The sequence below is a fragment of the Callorhinus ursinus genome, unplaced genomic scaffold, assembly GCF_003265705.2.
Source record: "Callorhinus ursinus isolate GAN/ISIS: 27379988/994484 unplaced genomic scaffold, GSC_fseal_2.0 scaffold4, whole genome shotgun sequence".
NCBI classification, from domain to species: domain Eukaryota; kingdom Metazoa; phylum Chordata; class Mammalia; order Carnivora; family Otariidae; genus Callorhinus; species Callorhinus ursinus.
This window is the reverse complement of record NW_027397066.1, coordinates 44,373,098-44,389,976: the sequence shown is the minus strand read 5'-3', so window position 1 is coordinate 44,389,976 and position 16,879 is coordinate 44,373,098. Positions and strand designations below refer to the sequence as shown.

At 40.6% G+C, this 16,879-nt stretch overlaps 1 protein-coding gene across 2 annotated transcripts in view; it reads right to left on the bottom strand.

Annotated features, from left to right (window-relative positions):
- CRACD (capping protein inhibiting regulator of actin dynamics) overlaps positions 1 to 5,434 on the bottom strand; it is a 73,409-nt gene extending 67,975 nt beyond the window's left edge. The window contains exon 1 of one of the 2 annotated variants that reach the window (XM_073891721.1): positions 5,310 to 5,434. In XM_073891721.1, the coding sequence (XP_073747822.1) occupies positions 5,310 to 5,350 (41 nt within the window). In that variant the 5' untranslated portion in view covers positions 5,351 to 5,434. The remainder of the gene's footprint in view (positions 1 to 5,309) is intronic. The other variant, XM_073891722.1, reaches the window with a different exon arrangement.
- Positions 5,435 to 16,879: the final 11,445 nt, after the last annotated feature.

Here is a 16,879-nt window from a genome sequence, read left to right as displayed (position 1 = left end):
GACCAATGTGTGGGCCTCAGATCCTGGAGCAGAATGCCTGTCTGATTTTCTTGGTGTCTTATATATTCAGGAATGTATGCCCTCCCTGGACTCTTACTCCACCTAATAACCCTACAACTTTATATCCTGTCTATTAGACTCCACCCATCTATGGAGAAGCAGTACTATTGTGTCCAGCACAAGTCAGTGCCATCTCTGCAAGAGCCCTGTTTCCATTGTGTTCAGTGCAGATCTCAGACCATAACTGATGAACAAATATTTACTGCAGTCCTACTGTGTACAGAGCACTGAACTAGACCTGGCATTTCACAGGAACTCTTGAGTTCCTGACACCTCCTAGTACTCAAAATTTAGGAGAGTAAGTTGCTTTTCAAAATTCACAAAGTTTTTAAGATTCTGGCTCCTATGAGAAAAAGCTGGAGTCTTACTAGGAGAAAACCCCCTGGTAGCAGCTAATGATGCTCTCTCTACCTAAAGGTCCAAAGGGTCTAGTGGTAGTGTCAGCGGTCATGAAGGTGGTATGTGTATACATTGGGGATGAGCTGAAGAGGATGTAAAGTCTTCTCTCGAGGGCATGTGAAGATCAATGAGGCTTGGACTAAGGGGAATCCTCAGGCTAGTGTCTTTCAAATAATGGGCGACAGCCTATTTAGCAGACCCTCCAATCAATTTAGTGGGCCATGACCAAGAAGAGTCCTTTAAAACTAAGTAGAAAAGAGAATAAGGTGGAATAGAAAATATAGTGAGCTCTATTTCATGAAACTTGTCTCTAGTTTATGTATGTGTGTTTATGTGTGTTTGTATACACAACTTTATACACACATGTTCTGATATAAAACATAGTTCTTTCTCTAGGTCAAGTCAAAAATATTTGAGAAATGCTAATCAAGAAAAACTGCCACACTTCCCAGTAAGTTAGAAGTTTAGACGTAAGAGTCAACAACTATTTGTCAACGCAAGCCACTGCATATGTGGCAGTAATTGTGGCTAAAGGAAGATGAGAAAGCACTGCATGCAAAAACAAGCTGAGAGCTGAGCTGCCAAAGCCATTCGCTGCCTGACATCGCCAAAGCCAGAGCTGCTGTGCATACTGTCGAAATCTCTACTTAGGCTTTGATCATTCTATTTCTCAGTACTGAAACTATCTCAGAGTTGAACAAAACCTCCCACTTCTTAATTAAGGAAGAAAGCTTTATTAAACCTGAGATTCTGTGCCTGCCGAGCTTGGTTTGGGACATAACTTAAAAACTCATCATGTGGGGCATAACTTTAAAAAAGCACTCTGCTTTACCTTTGACAGAAAATTCCTGCAATATAAAATTTCATGCAGGAAATCAAATCTATATGCACCAGATTCATTTCTGCTGAATCACATTACTTGATACTTTTCAAGTGCCTTTCATATAACAATTTCAAGGAGTTGGGAGTGATGATGAAGTCACTACCTGTTTCCCACATCAGATTGGAGAAGCTAAGCTAGCTGAACAAGGTCAGATGCCAAGAGTAAAGAAACAGGTCTCTGTATTCTCAGCCTGATCTCCAGACATATAGCTAGACAGACACTCAGGTCAGAAGGCAGACTGTTGCAGAATATTCTATTCTCCATCAGTTTTTCATGGATTTCTTTCCTTTAGACCAATATCCAAATAACTGATGAAGCACCAGGGTATTAGGTAGAAGACTGAAGATCATTCTGGAACCATAAATTGGAAGTACTGTATTATGCTCCCTCACACAACATGTGGGAAATTTTAGAGCTTGTTACTAACCTCCAGAACTGTACAAGATGTTCAAAGGGATACATGTACCCCGGTGTATAGCAGCATTATTTACAATAGCTAAATTATGGAGGCAGTGTAAGTGTCCATCAACTGATGAATGGATAAAGAAGATGTGGTACACACACACACACTGGAATATTATTCAGCCATAAAAAAAATGAAATCTAGCCATTTGCAACAACATGGAGCTAGAGATATTATGCTAAGTTAGTCAGAGAAAGACAAATGCCATACAGTTTTGCTCATATGTGGAATTTAAGAAACAAAACAAATGAGCAAAGGGGAAAAAAAAGAGAGCGGCAAACCAAGAAACAGACTCTTAACTATAGAGAACAAACATGGTTACCAGGGGGAAGGTGGGCAGGGAATGGGTGAAGTAGGTGATGGGGATTAAGGAGTGCACTTGTCATGATGAGCACGGGGTGATGTATGGAAGTGTTGAATCACTGTATTGTACACCTGAGACTAATATTACACTGTATGTTAACTAACTGGAATTAAAATAAAAACTTAAAAAAAACAACTGCACCTGATGAGGACATGAATAGATTCAAGAAATATTTAGACACATTCATTAATGGTAAATTCCCAATTTCATTGTCCCACTGAGGACAATGAAAAATATTTCAAAATATGTTTGTAATGAAATGAAGTTGATAGCAGAAGGGGCAGATGCTATTTTTCCCCATAAATAATAATTCTAGCAAACATTACTGAACTTTGGCTACATGCTGGGCTTGAAGTTTTACATGTAGTATTTCCCAACCACTTGGTAAGTTATTATTTTCCATATTTGTAGGTGAGGAAGCCGAGGCTTGGAGAGGTACAATTATTTGGCCAGTGTTAATATGGCTAATATGTGGCCATGTTGAGATTCAAACCGGTCTAATTCCAAATACCACACTCTTAATCATTCTGCTGCATTCTAAAAGTGTGTCTTGGAGACACTACATGACTGAGACCTCACTCTATATGAGGCATATGACCTCTGAAGGGTTTAAGTCTCAGTTAACCTACTTACTAGTTATGAGACTTTGGGCAAGTTCCATAATCTCTTAAGTTTCTGTTCTCTCGTCTATAAAATAGGGATAATAATAATATGTAGCTTACTGATTAAATACTTCATATAAATCATTTTGCAGAATATCTGGCACCTAGTAAGTACTCAAAAAAAACATTAGCTAGTACAATGCTGGTTAGTATTAAGAAATTCACTGAATTAATAAATGGGTATGTAATGGACCTTTATGTGGCATTTCTTAGATATTATGAAAAAGAGGGGCACCTGGGTGGCTCAGTCAGTTAAGTGTTGCCTTCGGCTCAGGTCATGATCCCAGGGTCCTGGGATCGAGCCCCACATTGGGCTCCCTGCTCAGTGGGGAGCCTGCTTGTCCCTCTCCCTCTGCCTGCTGCTCCCTCTGCTTGTATATGCTCTCTCTCTGACAAATAAATAAAATCTTAAAAAAAAAAGAGAGAGAGATGAGGAAGAGGAGAGGGGAGAGAAGAATGGGAAATATAGAAGCAAAATGGGAGAAAGAAGAGAATGAAGAGGAAAAAAGAATGTCAGGAAATATATAATGAGAAAGAAAGTTTAAGAGCTTTAGATATTTTCAGAGTAATTCAGGTTTACTCAGAAGATATAACTAAAATTTCGTTATTCTGTTTTAGCGCAATCCCAGAACAAGTAAACCTCACTGGCATGTAGTAGCATTCTAGAGAGCCAGAAAATAATGTTAACCCTCTTTCGAGCTGCCTACAATTCTAGACAAACACACAAATAAGAAGTATTTGTGATATACCAGATATACAAATAGTAATAGACACATATACAATCTAAAATTAGAGTTCAAAGAACCACAAGATGAGGCACTCTCCTTTTTTCTGGGCAGGCTAGAAACCAGTCTATACCCTGATAATGTCACTGGACTCCACAGGCAAGTTGCAAGGCTCTGGGGTCAAGAACAAACAGACCCGTTCCAAGAGGAATCTTCCTTTCTCCGACACGATCCAAGAGGACTTTGTGGAGCGGGGGGCTTTAGCAGACCCTGAAAGACAACTGTGAAGGTCGGGGCCTGGTGTTTTAGTGAAATTTAGTGCCGCTCAATAATGCACTGAGCCTTGCTTACATCTTAATTTGTTTAAATCCAGGCTTTGCCATCTTGGCAAGCAGACGGCAAGCTCCAGGAGGGCAGTGTCCTCTGTTCCCTTGCATCCCTTAGGTGACCTACCTAATTGTGGTGGGAGCAAAGAGATACCTCATAAATACTTCTGGCTGGGCTGCAGTTCCAACTCACTCAAATTGAGCACATTAATTGCCAGAAGTTTAAAACACAGGGTATTTTATGTGTGAGGAAAACTGGGTCCCTCAGTTGTGTATTTTCCCTAGTAAGATGCCAGCTCTGGCTCAGGACAAGTTATTTCAAGAAATAGTCTCTAATAACTTGAACGACGGAAGCTCTGAAAACAAACTGCACTCTGCCATCCTCCAGGATGCTCCCACCTTTACAGTGGGAAACAAACCATGCTCCTGGTCTGTCTGCAACAGAGCCTGTATGAGGACAATAAGCTGAGTATTCTCTAACAGGGCCCCCACAGCCTTGCCACTTGAAAGATTAAGTCTACATTCTGGTGCCACTGTGATGTTTTATTCATTTACTTATTTATTGGGGGGGTACCATTTGGAATTATCCTCTGCCTTGCAGAATTCACTCTTTCATATATTTTATCTTGATAAAATACCGTGGAGTGCTGTATGAAGCATTCCAAGCAAGATCCTCTCCCAAGTGTCACAATACAACTTTCCAGTGAGTGTTTCCCTCCCGGTTATTAACTGAAGGCTTCCAGCTACGGGGAGAGGAAAGGAGCTGAGGTCCCTCACATAACTCTGAAAATGGGCTTTTCTTCAGATTCCCCAGTTACTGTCATGGCCATTCAATAATGGCCAGATCACACAGCTGGAAAAGTGGGCACTATGTCATTAATCACTCACAACACAGAAATAAGCCAGGTAGGAAAAGGCTATCGGGGGGAATAGTGCTTCAGTGAATAAGATGGATCTAGCAAGAGAGAATACAGAGCTTCAAAATATACTGACTATATCTGGGTCCCAACTCTTATGAGGAAAAAAAGAGAAGACATAGTTCGCAAAGGGGCTCATGCCACAGTGGTTTTTAGCTTCACTTTTCCCACAACCTCCATGACGGATGATGGTCACAGAGCACAAAGCTTAGAATATGTGTAACTCCTCTGCCCGAGCTAGAATGCACCCTTTCCTCTCCCATTCAACAAGGCATATTAAAATGTAAGTAAGTGGGAATCATCTACCGATGCACTCTAACATTTTGGAGAACTTAGGTACCTCACTAATAATAAGAGTGCTTGGGAAATACACTGTTTGTATAAAGTTGCTGCCACAGAGGTAAAAAGCTGGAGGTTATGCTCTGACGGCATTACAGTTAATGTTGGTTGCCTTTCCCTCCCATTTCCCAGTTAAGTCCAGAGCCTCTTCTTCACATTCCACACACGTACCTTCTGGGCTGACTGAAGTCTAAAGTTTCCCAATCAAACATATGAGATTCTTCTACCTGGTAAGTTATCACAGGTAGAGACACTGCAATCCAGGGGATGCAAGGCCCGGTAGGGCATTTCCTATGTCACGATAGAAACTTCTACAGCAGGACTCAGGTTAGGTACAGGTACCGTTGAGTTGGCGTTTGACATGATTCTAATTCCAGTAAGAAGAAAACGGCCAATGGAGCATTCCCCTCAGGATTCTGCCCGTGACAGTTGCTTTGAGAACCATGTGTCAAACAGTACAGTGCCCCCCCATGCTACTGCACATGCTTTCCTCACTGACCCTGACGTTATCTGTACGTCAGCTCATTTCATTTACATTCACCTCAGGGGGAGATATGTAATCTTCTCATTAAAAGATATCAATGAAAAAGTAAGGGAGATGAGAGAGATTAGCTGCCTTAGTTCCATTCAGCCTTTTCCAGGTTCAGAGGAGAGGAAAATGGCATCTCAAGGAAGTTCCATTTCCCATACATCTGAAAAAGCAAAGATTCGCTGAGGACTGCACTGCAGCTGTGAGACCTGGCTGGGTGTGCTGGCCAGCAGGCTGGGACTGGCAAGCGCAGGTCCCGGCCAGTGCCTCCTGCCCATCCTCCTCTCCATCAGTGTCTACCCATGGCACATGCAGACAACAGTCCTGGGTCCGACAGAGTGAGGCATCACATGAGAAACACATCATGGCCTGTATTTTGCCTCAATCTTATTTAAAAGAAGAAAGAAAAAAACGAAGTAGGTGCATGCCAGGAAAATATATTTGTCTGTATGACAATGACCAGAAGTGCAAATTATTTGCTAGCTCAACCAAACACGGGAAGTTTGATTTTTACTTGACTTCTGTGAAGGGCAACAGGAGAGTGAGGGCTGGAGAGAGATTATAGGTAGCAAGGTACCATTAGGTATTCTGCTCTTGTGTCTGACTTCAGGAAACACGTCGTCCCAGCCAAAGCAATGACTCATCCTCCGCCGCCGGCGTCACAATAGGAACTTGATTTGCTGCAGCAAACAGTGCAACACTCCTTAGAAAAAGCTCTGCTCTAGGATTTCTCAAAGATTAATTAAGTGCGGAAAATGGAAAATTACTGTCACCATTTTACATTAAAGAAAGATGACCGAAACACAAAGTGAATGGACTAAAAACTTCAGTTCAGAAAATCGGCAAACATTTCTGCATTTGTTTTTGGTTGTTGCTGATTTAATTTTGTTTTTTGACATGTAACCAAATATTGTATTATAGCAAACGGACTCAGGGAGATTTGGGGGATCTGAGATTATTCTACACAGACGTTCTAAAGAAATGGTGAAACTGCCAGTGACCACACACCAGTGACCATTGGCACAGAGTTCTTGAATTCAAACTTACATTCTCCTTTACTCAACAATTATTATGGCCCTGCCATGATAGAAAAAGACTTCATAGAAAGGACTAAGACAGCCCTAATATAAGAGAGGAAGTGATATGTCCCATGGGAACGGGATGGTTACTTTGAGGAGAGAATTCTCATTTCTAAATGCGGAAGTCTTGCTGGTAGAAGGCAAAGACAGCCTGGCCTTGAAAGATGACTACAACAGAATGTTCAGAAATCAGAGAAAAGTGTTTTCTGAGCCATGAGCACAGAGAAATGAAGGTGAGAAAATGCAGGGAGTCAGGGAGCAATGAGCGGTTCAGACTGCCAGGAGTGAGGAGACTTGAGAGAAGTGCTCCCTGATGTGGGGATCAGATTTGTGGAAGGTCACGACACACACAAAGCATGTTGATATGTGGGAAATGCATTCACCCTCCATGAGCTGTGAGGAGGAGTGAAATTAAAAACTTTCATAATTAGAGCAGACAGGGCAGCTGCAGGGCTGGAACAGGGTCTTGGAGGCCCACTTCTGGGCCAGGTGTTAATCCTTTAGCTGCTGGACTGTGGGGTTGTAATGTGTAAATAGGATTGAATGGGACAGAACAGCCAGGGTGTGGGCAAGGGTGGCATTTGGGGTTTTAGGAGAAGTGAGCATTCACCAATGAGTATAAAGTATTTCAAAATTTTAGCAACCAATACAGCCACAGCAACGTATACTAGCTGAATTTCAGTTCTAAGGTAATAATAATAAAAAAAAAAGTAAAAAGCTCATTAAAAGCTTTTGTTTTTCAGATCTGTAGAGTGGACCTCTACTTGGATGCCCCGAAGATACCTCAAACTCAGTATGTCTATAACAAAAACCATCATATTCTTTCCTAAACATGTAACATCTTATGATTACTTCAGGAAATGTCACCATAAGCTGATGGTACTCAGGTACTCATGTCAGAACTCTGGCAATCACTATTAGGCCTATAACATCATGGCCAGCATATGAAGCCCCCTCCTAGTTTTGGCAAACCATCACTGGGTGAATTCTGATAGGAGCCAGGGCAATCTCTCCCCTTCACACTCCATGTTTTTGCCCTCAGAACCTTGTAAAGTTTCCAGAACCTATCAAATATAAGGTGATCCTCAATCTCAGGCACTCTCCCATTTTCCCAGTAAGACTGCCTTCTTATCCCCAGCCAAAAAGCCTTATAAGACTTCCTGGCCAATTTACATGTATAATATTTTAGGGATATAGTTGAAATGTAGTCAAATGTGTTCTTAAAATATTATATTAATTGAATTATACATTTATTTAGTTGAATCTGTTTATCTGAAAATACTGTATTATTCAACTCAGGCATTTTATATATCGGTGATATTCAAATTGTTTTTGATAACTTCTTTGATCGTCCCCTTCACTACTTTCTCTCAGGCTTTCTGAAACATATTAGTAGTATGTTGGACTTAACGATCTTCATTTTTCTTATTTTTTTCTCACCATTGCCCATCTTGCTCTTTTTTAAAATTTTACTTTCCAGGAAACCTCTGTAATTTCATCTTCCAACACTTTTATTGAAACTACCTGCTTCTTAAATGATTAATTTCCAAGAGTTCATTCTTATTCTCTGAATGAAAAGCATCCTACTCTTTTTTCGTGGAGGCAGTTTCTTCCTCTTATCTCCCTGACGATTTAACTATGTCTTCTTTGAAGTTTTCTTTGGCTCCTTGAAGTGCTTCTGATTCCTTTGAGCTCCCTTTTCCTGTTTCTTCACTCTGAGTTCTGCCTTTCATGCTGGTTGCTTTAATCAAATCTCTAGTGATTCTTAGCTGTCCATTCATATTTAATAATGAAGCACGAAAAAGCCGTTTTGAAGTTGGTCCATGATATGAACTGGTAGGCTTCACTACAGAGTATTTGGGCAAAAAGACAGGTTGGTCTTTTTTGTTGTTTTTAACATACATAATGTATTAGTTAGCTTACAGGCTAAGTTGCTACAACAAAGAGGTCCCCAAATAAAATGGCTCAAACAAGTCAGGAGTTCATTTCATTCTCTCTTAACACTCCACAGTTGATCGTGCTGGACAAGCTGCTGCTCTTTCTATTCTTCCTACCTTGCTGCTCCACCATCGCCCAGAGTCCTTCCCTTGTGCACATGGCTGGGGCTGCCTCACCAGCACATTCGCATCCTACCATTAGAAGGAGCGAGGGAAAGGGGAGGACAAGCAACTTTCTTTGAAGAGAGTTAAAGAAGGTGATAAGAATTTAGTTAGTGGTTGGGATGCCTGGGTGGCTCAGTCGGTGAAGCATCTGCCTTCGGCTCAGGTCATGATCCCAGGGTGCTGGGATCGAGTCCCACATGGGGCTCCCTGCTCGGCGGGGAGCCCGTTTCTCCCTCTGCCTCCAGCTCCCCCTGCTTGTGTGTGAGCTCTCTCTCTCTGACAAATAAATAAATAAAATCTTAAAAAGAAAAAAAATTAAACACGAAAAAAGAATTTAGTTAGTGGTCACACCTCCCTGCGAGGGAGCTCAGGAAATGTAGTCTCTCGGCAGTCATGTTCCTTGCCAAAACTCGGGAGGGGTCTGTTGGTAAAAGGGGACTCTCAAATGTCAGTAGCTCCAGGTTCTTCTCCCGGACAGTTCATTTTCTCTAGGAGTGAATCCACCAACCCCTTACCTGGCACATGCAGGCTATTGGTAATCACTGTCCAGTGCACAAATTAGGGCTTCTCGCTCCTACCTCCTCCGTGCCTGCTACCTCAGAATCTGGTGGTGCTCTGGTGGACTTCCTGGGGGGGAGAGGAGGACTGGGTACCTGTCTGTGTGGAACAGGAGTGGGGAACAGCTGCTCCTTGGACAGACCTTCTCCTAAAAGCCCTCCTCTTGGTCTCCCGCCCAGCCCCTGTCTCCTGTGGGCCCTAATGCCTTTATTTCTGAGCTGTTCAGGGGTCCTTCGAATTGCCTGCATGGTGAGAACTTAGATTTGAATTTGCTGTTCTCTTACCATTCTTCTGCCACTTTTTGGTCTTCATAAATTCTAGTTCAGGGTTAAACATATCTCCCTCATCAAAGATGAAGTCTGAATTTCTGTTTCTTGTTCTCTTTATTATTTAGGGGATTTGAAAAAGGAGAACAAAGTGAAAATGGCTTTCCTATCTTGAAAATGGAAATTTTTTTTCGTCTGTACATGATGTTATCACTGGAAATTTTATCTCAGGCCACAAATGTCCATTTGCTTAAAATAAGAACAGTTTTATCTTTCCATTCATCCTGTGGGTGTATATTCATGATCTCCACAAAGTAACCACTAATTGCATTTCATTTTAAAGTGATCTTTCAAAGGCTTATTTCCAATGATATCTAAGACTTGCAATTGTGAAGTCATTTCCCACTGCCCTCCCATATTTACACTAAATCTATATTGAATTTCTTTGCTTCTTTTGTCAAATGACTTCTATAAGTATACAAGCCAGCAGTGACAGAGGTAATTCCAGGCTATTATGTCTTTTTTTTTTTTTTAAGATTTTTTTATTTTTTATTTGACAGAGAGAGAGACAGTACAAGCAGGGGGAGTGGCAGGCAGAGGGAGAGGGAGAAGCAGACTCCCTGCTCAGCAGGGAGCCCAATGTGGGGCTCGATCCCAGGACCCTGGGATCATTACCTGAGCCGAAGGCAGACCCTTAACTGTCTAAGCCACCCAGGCGCCCCACTGTGTCTTTCTTAAACAACTATTTGTGGTTCAAAATAATGTAAGTAAGAAGGGTGCTCTATAATATAAAAGGATTTTAAAGACCCGAATATAAGGCAACTCTGTTTATTCGGAAAGATAATTTTGGGGAACAAAACTTTATATAAAAAACTTTGTAATCTGGCATGGAAGAATTAGACTCTCTTGTCTTTTTTTTTTTTTTTAAGAATTTTTATTTATTTACTTGAGAGAGAGAGAGAAGGTACAGAGGGAAAGGGAGCAGGGAGCCCCCTTTGGGGCTCAATCTTAGGACCCCGAGATCATGACCTGAGCCAAAGGCAGATGCTTAACCAACTGAGCCACCCAGGCACCCCGAGACTGTCTTTTCTTTTCCCAATTGTGCTCATGTTATGCCATGTACATAATATGCCCTCTTCAGCCTCTTTCTCTGGCTAACTCACACTGATCCTTCAAGACTCATTTCAGTTGTCAGCTCCTACAAGAAGCCTTCCTTGACTGGCTCCCAGGCTCTCCCAGAGGCTGATCAGGTGCTGTACCTGTGTGTTTCCACAGCATCCAGTGTTCCCCCTAAATAGCATTTATTATATTATAATCACTGGTTATTTGTCAGTCTCTCCCACTAAACCGTGAGCTCCTGGAGGACAAAGTTCGTCTTATTTATCTTCACATTCCTAGCATCTATAAACCATGCCTGGAACATAGCATTTGCTAGTTATATATTCACTTATTGAATGAATGAGAGAAATGCTGATTTCCAATTTGAAATAAAAGTTCCTCAGTGAAATCAAGGGCAGAGGAATCCAGTGAGATCATTTACCTTGGTTACTTTTATTCACTCTTTCCCTTAGTGACTCAATATTAACCAAGCCAAGCACAGAAAATGTTTTCTATAAGCCTCAATTAAATGAAACTTCAGAAATAAAAATTTACCTTGGAGAATTAAGCCCTTGGATTGCCGGTTGGATAAAAAGATGCATAAATTTGTGCTTTGAGTAACTGGTGCTAAGGGACAGAAATCCACCCTCTTAAAAATGGGGGTTAATGGACCAAGAAAACACAAAAGCCCTATAATGAGCAGTCACATTGGAGAGAAGAGCCACAGAGGGTGGGAAAACTCTGTGAGCACTTTAGGTTACAATCTGCCCCTTTCCATATGTCAACCAGATCCATGGAAGGAAACAGCAACTACTCCAACATGGATTTGACTTGTAGGCTGAACAGCTGACTGGAAGATTTGAGCTCCTTCACTGCTTTCATCCACCACAGCTGCCATGATGCAGGCCCATCCATCATGCTGACAGTGCGGCAGGATGTCTTCCAAGCCAGGCTGGATGTGCAGACGGACTTCATCACAGCTGCACTAGTGGAACTCTTGGGGGGCAACATATGAATAAGTTTCCGAGATGGAAGTAGAGGAATGGGCTGATGGAGCAGAAGACACAGCGTAAGAATCTTCTTTTTGAAGATGAGGCATGCAGCTGGCTAAAAGGAAGAGCAACTCTGTGACTGAGCCCAGCCACCTACACCCTGCTTAAAATCATGGTTGGTCTCCAACCATATGTCAATTTAATTATGAGACCAAGCTAGCAAAGGAGAGGCAAACAGAGCAAAACGTAAAACACACATACCGAGCAAAACTGTAGTGATGGTTTTTGTGTAGTTGATTTATTCCTCCAGGGAACCTCTTTTGGGGGTGCCCTACTTCCCCAACCCAGTCTGTGTTATTCCCTCCCCAGTCATCACATGCTAGGGTAGATCTTTGGCATATCTCTATCAGGGTATTTACTTTCACAGCCTTGTCAATCTTCCCCACTTCTTAAGGTTGGGAATGATGTCATTCATATACCTTCTGGTATAAAGAAGGGTAAACATATTTAACAAATGAATATAATGCTGTACAGCTCCGTATTCCTAGAACCTAGTATGTGCCTGGGTCATGTTAAATGGATGAATTAAATTAAAATATCTAGAATTTAACTGCTTTAAAAAAGTTCTATAGTAAGAGTTGAAGGGGAGCAAAATATGCCACTTTGGCATATTGATTATTTTGAGTTAACGTTACTTAAGAAACAGCCAGTGCAAGAACGACATGCCAACCATCCTTTGTCTTCCTGAAAGCAGGAAATAAATCTCCATGTGAAAGTTACCCTCCCTCTAACACGTGGGCAGAAGGCATCCTTATCACCAGAGATAGGGAATTCAAGGCCAAGAAGACTTATATAAACAAACCTTTTACTTCCTCACTAATTTATTATCCCAAGCCCAAACTTCTTTTCTTTTTATTTCTTCAAAAATATATTGTTTCCTTATCTAAAAGATATAAAAGCTACATGCTTTGGTCACTTCTTTGAATCTCATATTTGTATAGGCTCCCATATGTACAAAATTAAATTTTTCTCTTGTTAATTTGCTTAATTATAATTTAATTTAATTATAAGACCAGCCAAAGAATGTAGAAGGGAAGACAGAAAAAGTTTTCCTCCCCTACAGAGTCGTAGGTTTAAAAATTTCTCACGACTTTCATCTCATTTATTTCACACATAAATATCAGCACAGCTGATGTCCATTTGCCCTTCAAAAAGTGTTTGTATAAGTCTGTAAGTTTTGAGGTAATTATAATGTAAAGCCTTTTATTTGGGTCTGGTGTTCTTAACACATTAGGAGAGTGGGGCAGGGAGTGGGGTGAGGTCCAAGATATCCTGAAGCTGAATACTAACTGACTCTGATGGTGGCTGACTTTGTTTTTCCGCAATGGTCCATTTAACCTGACAGCATCTATCCTATTGCTAAATTTCTTTATTTTTTCAGCTGTTAAGATGACCTGAGTTTGCTCCAGGTTCAGTTCTGCTTAAATGCATTTAGATGGCATTTGGGCCATTACTCATTTTGGATAAACTTGGTGGAAAGGGATGTGTTGATGGCTCTATCATTCTTTGATGAAAACAGAGAGCAGATATTGACTTTTTACATTAAAGGTCAATTTCCACATCTGTAAATTGAGCATGATGATACCTATCTCATAAGGACGTGGTGAGGAATAAATGGGATAATGTCAGTTCACCACGGTGCCTGATACACAGTAGGTTCTCCATAGGTGTTTGTGGATCTGAATCAATTTAATTAAATAAGGGTGCTAGTCCAAACATGCATGGAAAGCGACTTTTCTGACAAAGAATTTCATTCTCAGGGGACTACAGCAGATAAAATAGGAAGTTTTGATACAACTGGGGAATGTAAGTCTGAAAAACAGAGCACTTAGATATCATTCCCATTTCCCTCTAAACTGTTCCAACCCCACTCAATTCTATTCCACTGAGAAACCCTAGGTCTTCATCATGCCATTTCTCTCCTGCTTCAGGAAGTGATGAGAAGCCAAAGAGGAGTCAGAAAACATGTTAGAAGGTGTCTTTTCCTTCCTTGCCTACTGGAGCATCAGACCAGAAAACGACATTCCACTCTGGATAGCTGTGTGACCATACTGAAGTCACTTTGACATGTTAGGGATGAAATGAGAAGAGGACACTAAGAAGAAGGCTGAACATGCCACCATCCTGTGAAACATAATCAAGGACAGTCCTGAAATGTGAAATGAAGTCCAGTAACTCCTACCATGTCAAATTTTTGCCTATCCACATCAGCACACCTGATCAAGACACTCTCATGTTTGGCTGGATGACTGGAATCCATTTACACATTTACCTACCTCCAGTCCTTTCTCTGCATAGTAGCTAAGGGATCTTTTAACAAGGTAAGTCAGAGAAGGTCCAGAATCCTTATTATTGGTTCACCTGTTCTGGCCTGGCCTGCCTCTCCAAGCTCATCTTTGCTCACTCTCCTGGGGTCACACTGGTTTCTCTCAGTTCCTCACACATTTCCTTCTTTCTTTAGGTCTTTGCTTCCTCAATGAAAATCCTACCCCTACTTTTCACCTAGATATCTCCTACTCATCTTTCAGGTATAAGCTGAAATGTTACTTCCTGAAGGGCACTTAAACAGATCCCCTGCTTTGTGCTCTCATGCACCCTATACTTTTTCTTCATAACACTCATTGCAACTTGCAGTTTTATATTTATTTGACTGTTTGTTTAATGTGCATCACTACCAGGAGAGAAAAGGCTCCATGAAGGCAGAGAATCTGTTTTGTGCACCACTGTATATACAGGACCCAATGCAGTGCTTGATTCATTGCTGAGTAAGTGGAAGCAAAAAGGCATTTGTTGATCATATACAATTTTGTTGGGGATATACTCTGGAGTATTACTAAAAACTTCTCTAAGAGATATTATATGGTTAGGATCCTCTTTATAGAGACAGGCTTCCTTATTATAAGACTTCTATCAGAATGTTACTTTCAATCCACTACAGTTCCCAATGACAAATTATTTTTAATCACTGCCACATCTATCCAAAGTGTTTAGTATCTATTCAAAGTGCTGAATTATCTACGTAAGCTTTGCTTGAGTTTACAGTACTTTGAACTTGGGGTTCTTTGTGACTCAGTTTCCCTATCAGGAAAAGGAGGGGTATGAACTAATTGCTCTTGAAGACTCTAATTCAAAATTTCAGATACTAGACTATATTATTATTTCTGCAAAAGATGTGAACCAGCAGCTCACACACACATACATACATACAAATGGCCAACAAACTTCAGTAGTAACCAAAAAAGTAAGTTAAAAAAATGAGACACTATCTTTGCAGATCAGATTGGCAAAGATGGAAAAAATATATCCTTGTTTAGCAGTTTCAAGAAAAATTATTTTTTCACTGTACATCATTTGGAGTGGCTATTTAGCAATATGTATCAAAAGTCTTAAAAAGTATGATGCAGATTATATTTTTCAAAGACAGCCATACCAATATAATCCATAATCTCCTCTGCTCTTCCTACAATGTGATGCTGATGCTCCTCCATTGAGAGGTGGGAGCATATATGTGTGCCCTGGGCAGGGCTGTACAGCAGAAGTGATGGTGCATGCCTTCCATGACGAAGTTAGAAACGGTGACACTGCTTCCACTGGGCGTTCTACTGGGACGCCCTAAGCTACATGGAAGAAGTCTAGATCCCCCAAAATCAACATGCTAGAGACCACATACAAATGGAGAATGGCGGCTAAGGAGTCCAAGCTGTGCCAGCTCCCAGCTAGCTGACTCTTCCCAGCCCTAGCGTCACACACACGAGTAAAAGAGCCTTCGAAGATTCCAGCCTCCCATCCTCAAGTCAACCCAGCCCATGTCAAGTGGAACAGAAATAAACTATCCTAAGTGAGACATGCTTATCTGTAGATTCATGAGTAAAATAAATGTTGTTAGAAGTACTAAGTTTTAATCATGATGTTAAACTTCCACTGACGGGGCAGGCAGGACATAAGGATGAATTCTGAACTGTTACTAAAAAAAAAAAAGAAGTACTAAGTTTTGGTGGGGCGCCTGGATGGCTCAGGCGGTTAAGCAGCTGCCTTTGGCTCGGGTTGTGACCGGGGGGTCCTGGGATCGAGCCCCACATCAGGCTCCCTGCTTAGCAGAGAGCCTGCTTCTCCCTCTCCTCTGCCGCTCCCACCCCCACTCCTGTTCTCTCTTGCTTAAGCTCTCTCGCTCTCTCTCTCTCAAATAAATAAATCTTTAAAAAAAAAAGAAGTACTAAGTTTTGGGGTAGTTGGTTATGTAGCAATAGATAACCAGAACATCATATATACTGATGGTTTAAAAGATATCTATATCTATACATATATGTGCACATATATGATGGAGATGTATACATACGTAGAGATAGCGATAGACATATGTATAGATATAGATATCTTTTAACCTAGCTGTTTCAGTTCTAGAAATCTGTGCTAAAAAAATATTTAGAAAATATACAAAAATAGCTACAGAGCATTATTAATAAAACCAAACATTTTAAAATCATCTAAAATGTTTAGCAACTGGCAACTGATTAAAAATTTTATATTCATACAATCAATCACGAGGCAGCAATAAAAAAAGTGATGCATTTACTGACAAGGAAATGAATCAAAAATTATAATTAATCCAATTCTTCACACTTAAGGTCCATTTTTCTTACAATCTTTTATAGGACCTTATGTGCAAATAAATGGACCTTGGGTGTAAAAACTAGATTAATATTCATATTCATTGATCCATGAATATTCATCATTGGTTCATGCCCAGCTCTCCTTAAATTATTTATTTATTTATACAAAGATATTAAAGCATATTGGTTGTTTTAAACAAAAATTATACTCTACAAATTACTCTGCAATTTGCTTTTCTCATCTCATAATTATCATAGATTTATTATGTATATCATATCATATCTCTCCAGGTTAAAGATCTGGATTTATCTCATTCTTTCTAATAGCTTACCATAATTTATTCAAACTTTTCTCCTATTGATGGACATTCAGGTTGTTCGAGATTCTTCTTACATATCACTACAAGCAATGCTCAAATAAATGTTTTGGTTCATATATCTTTAGGC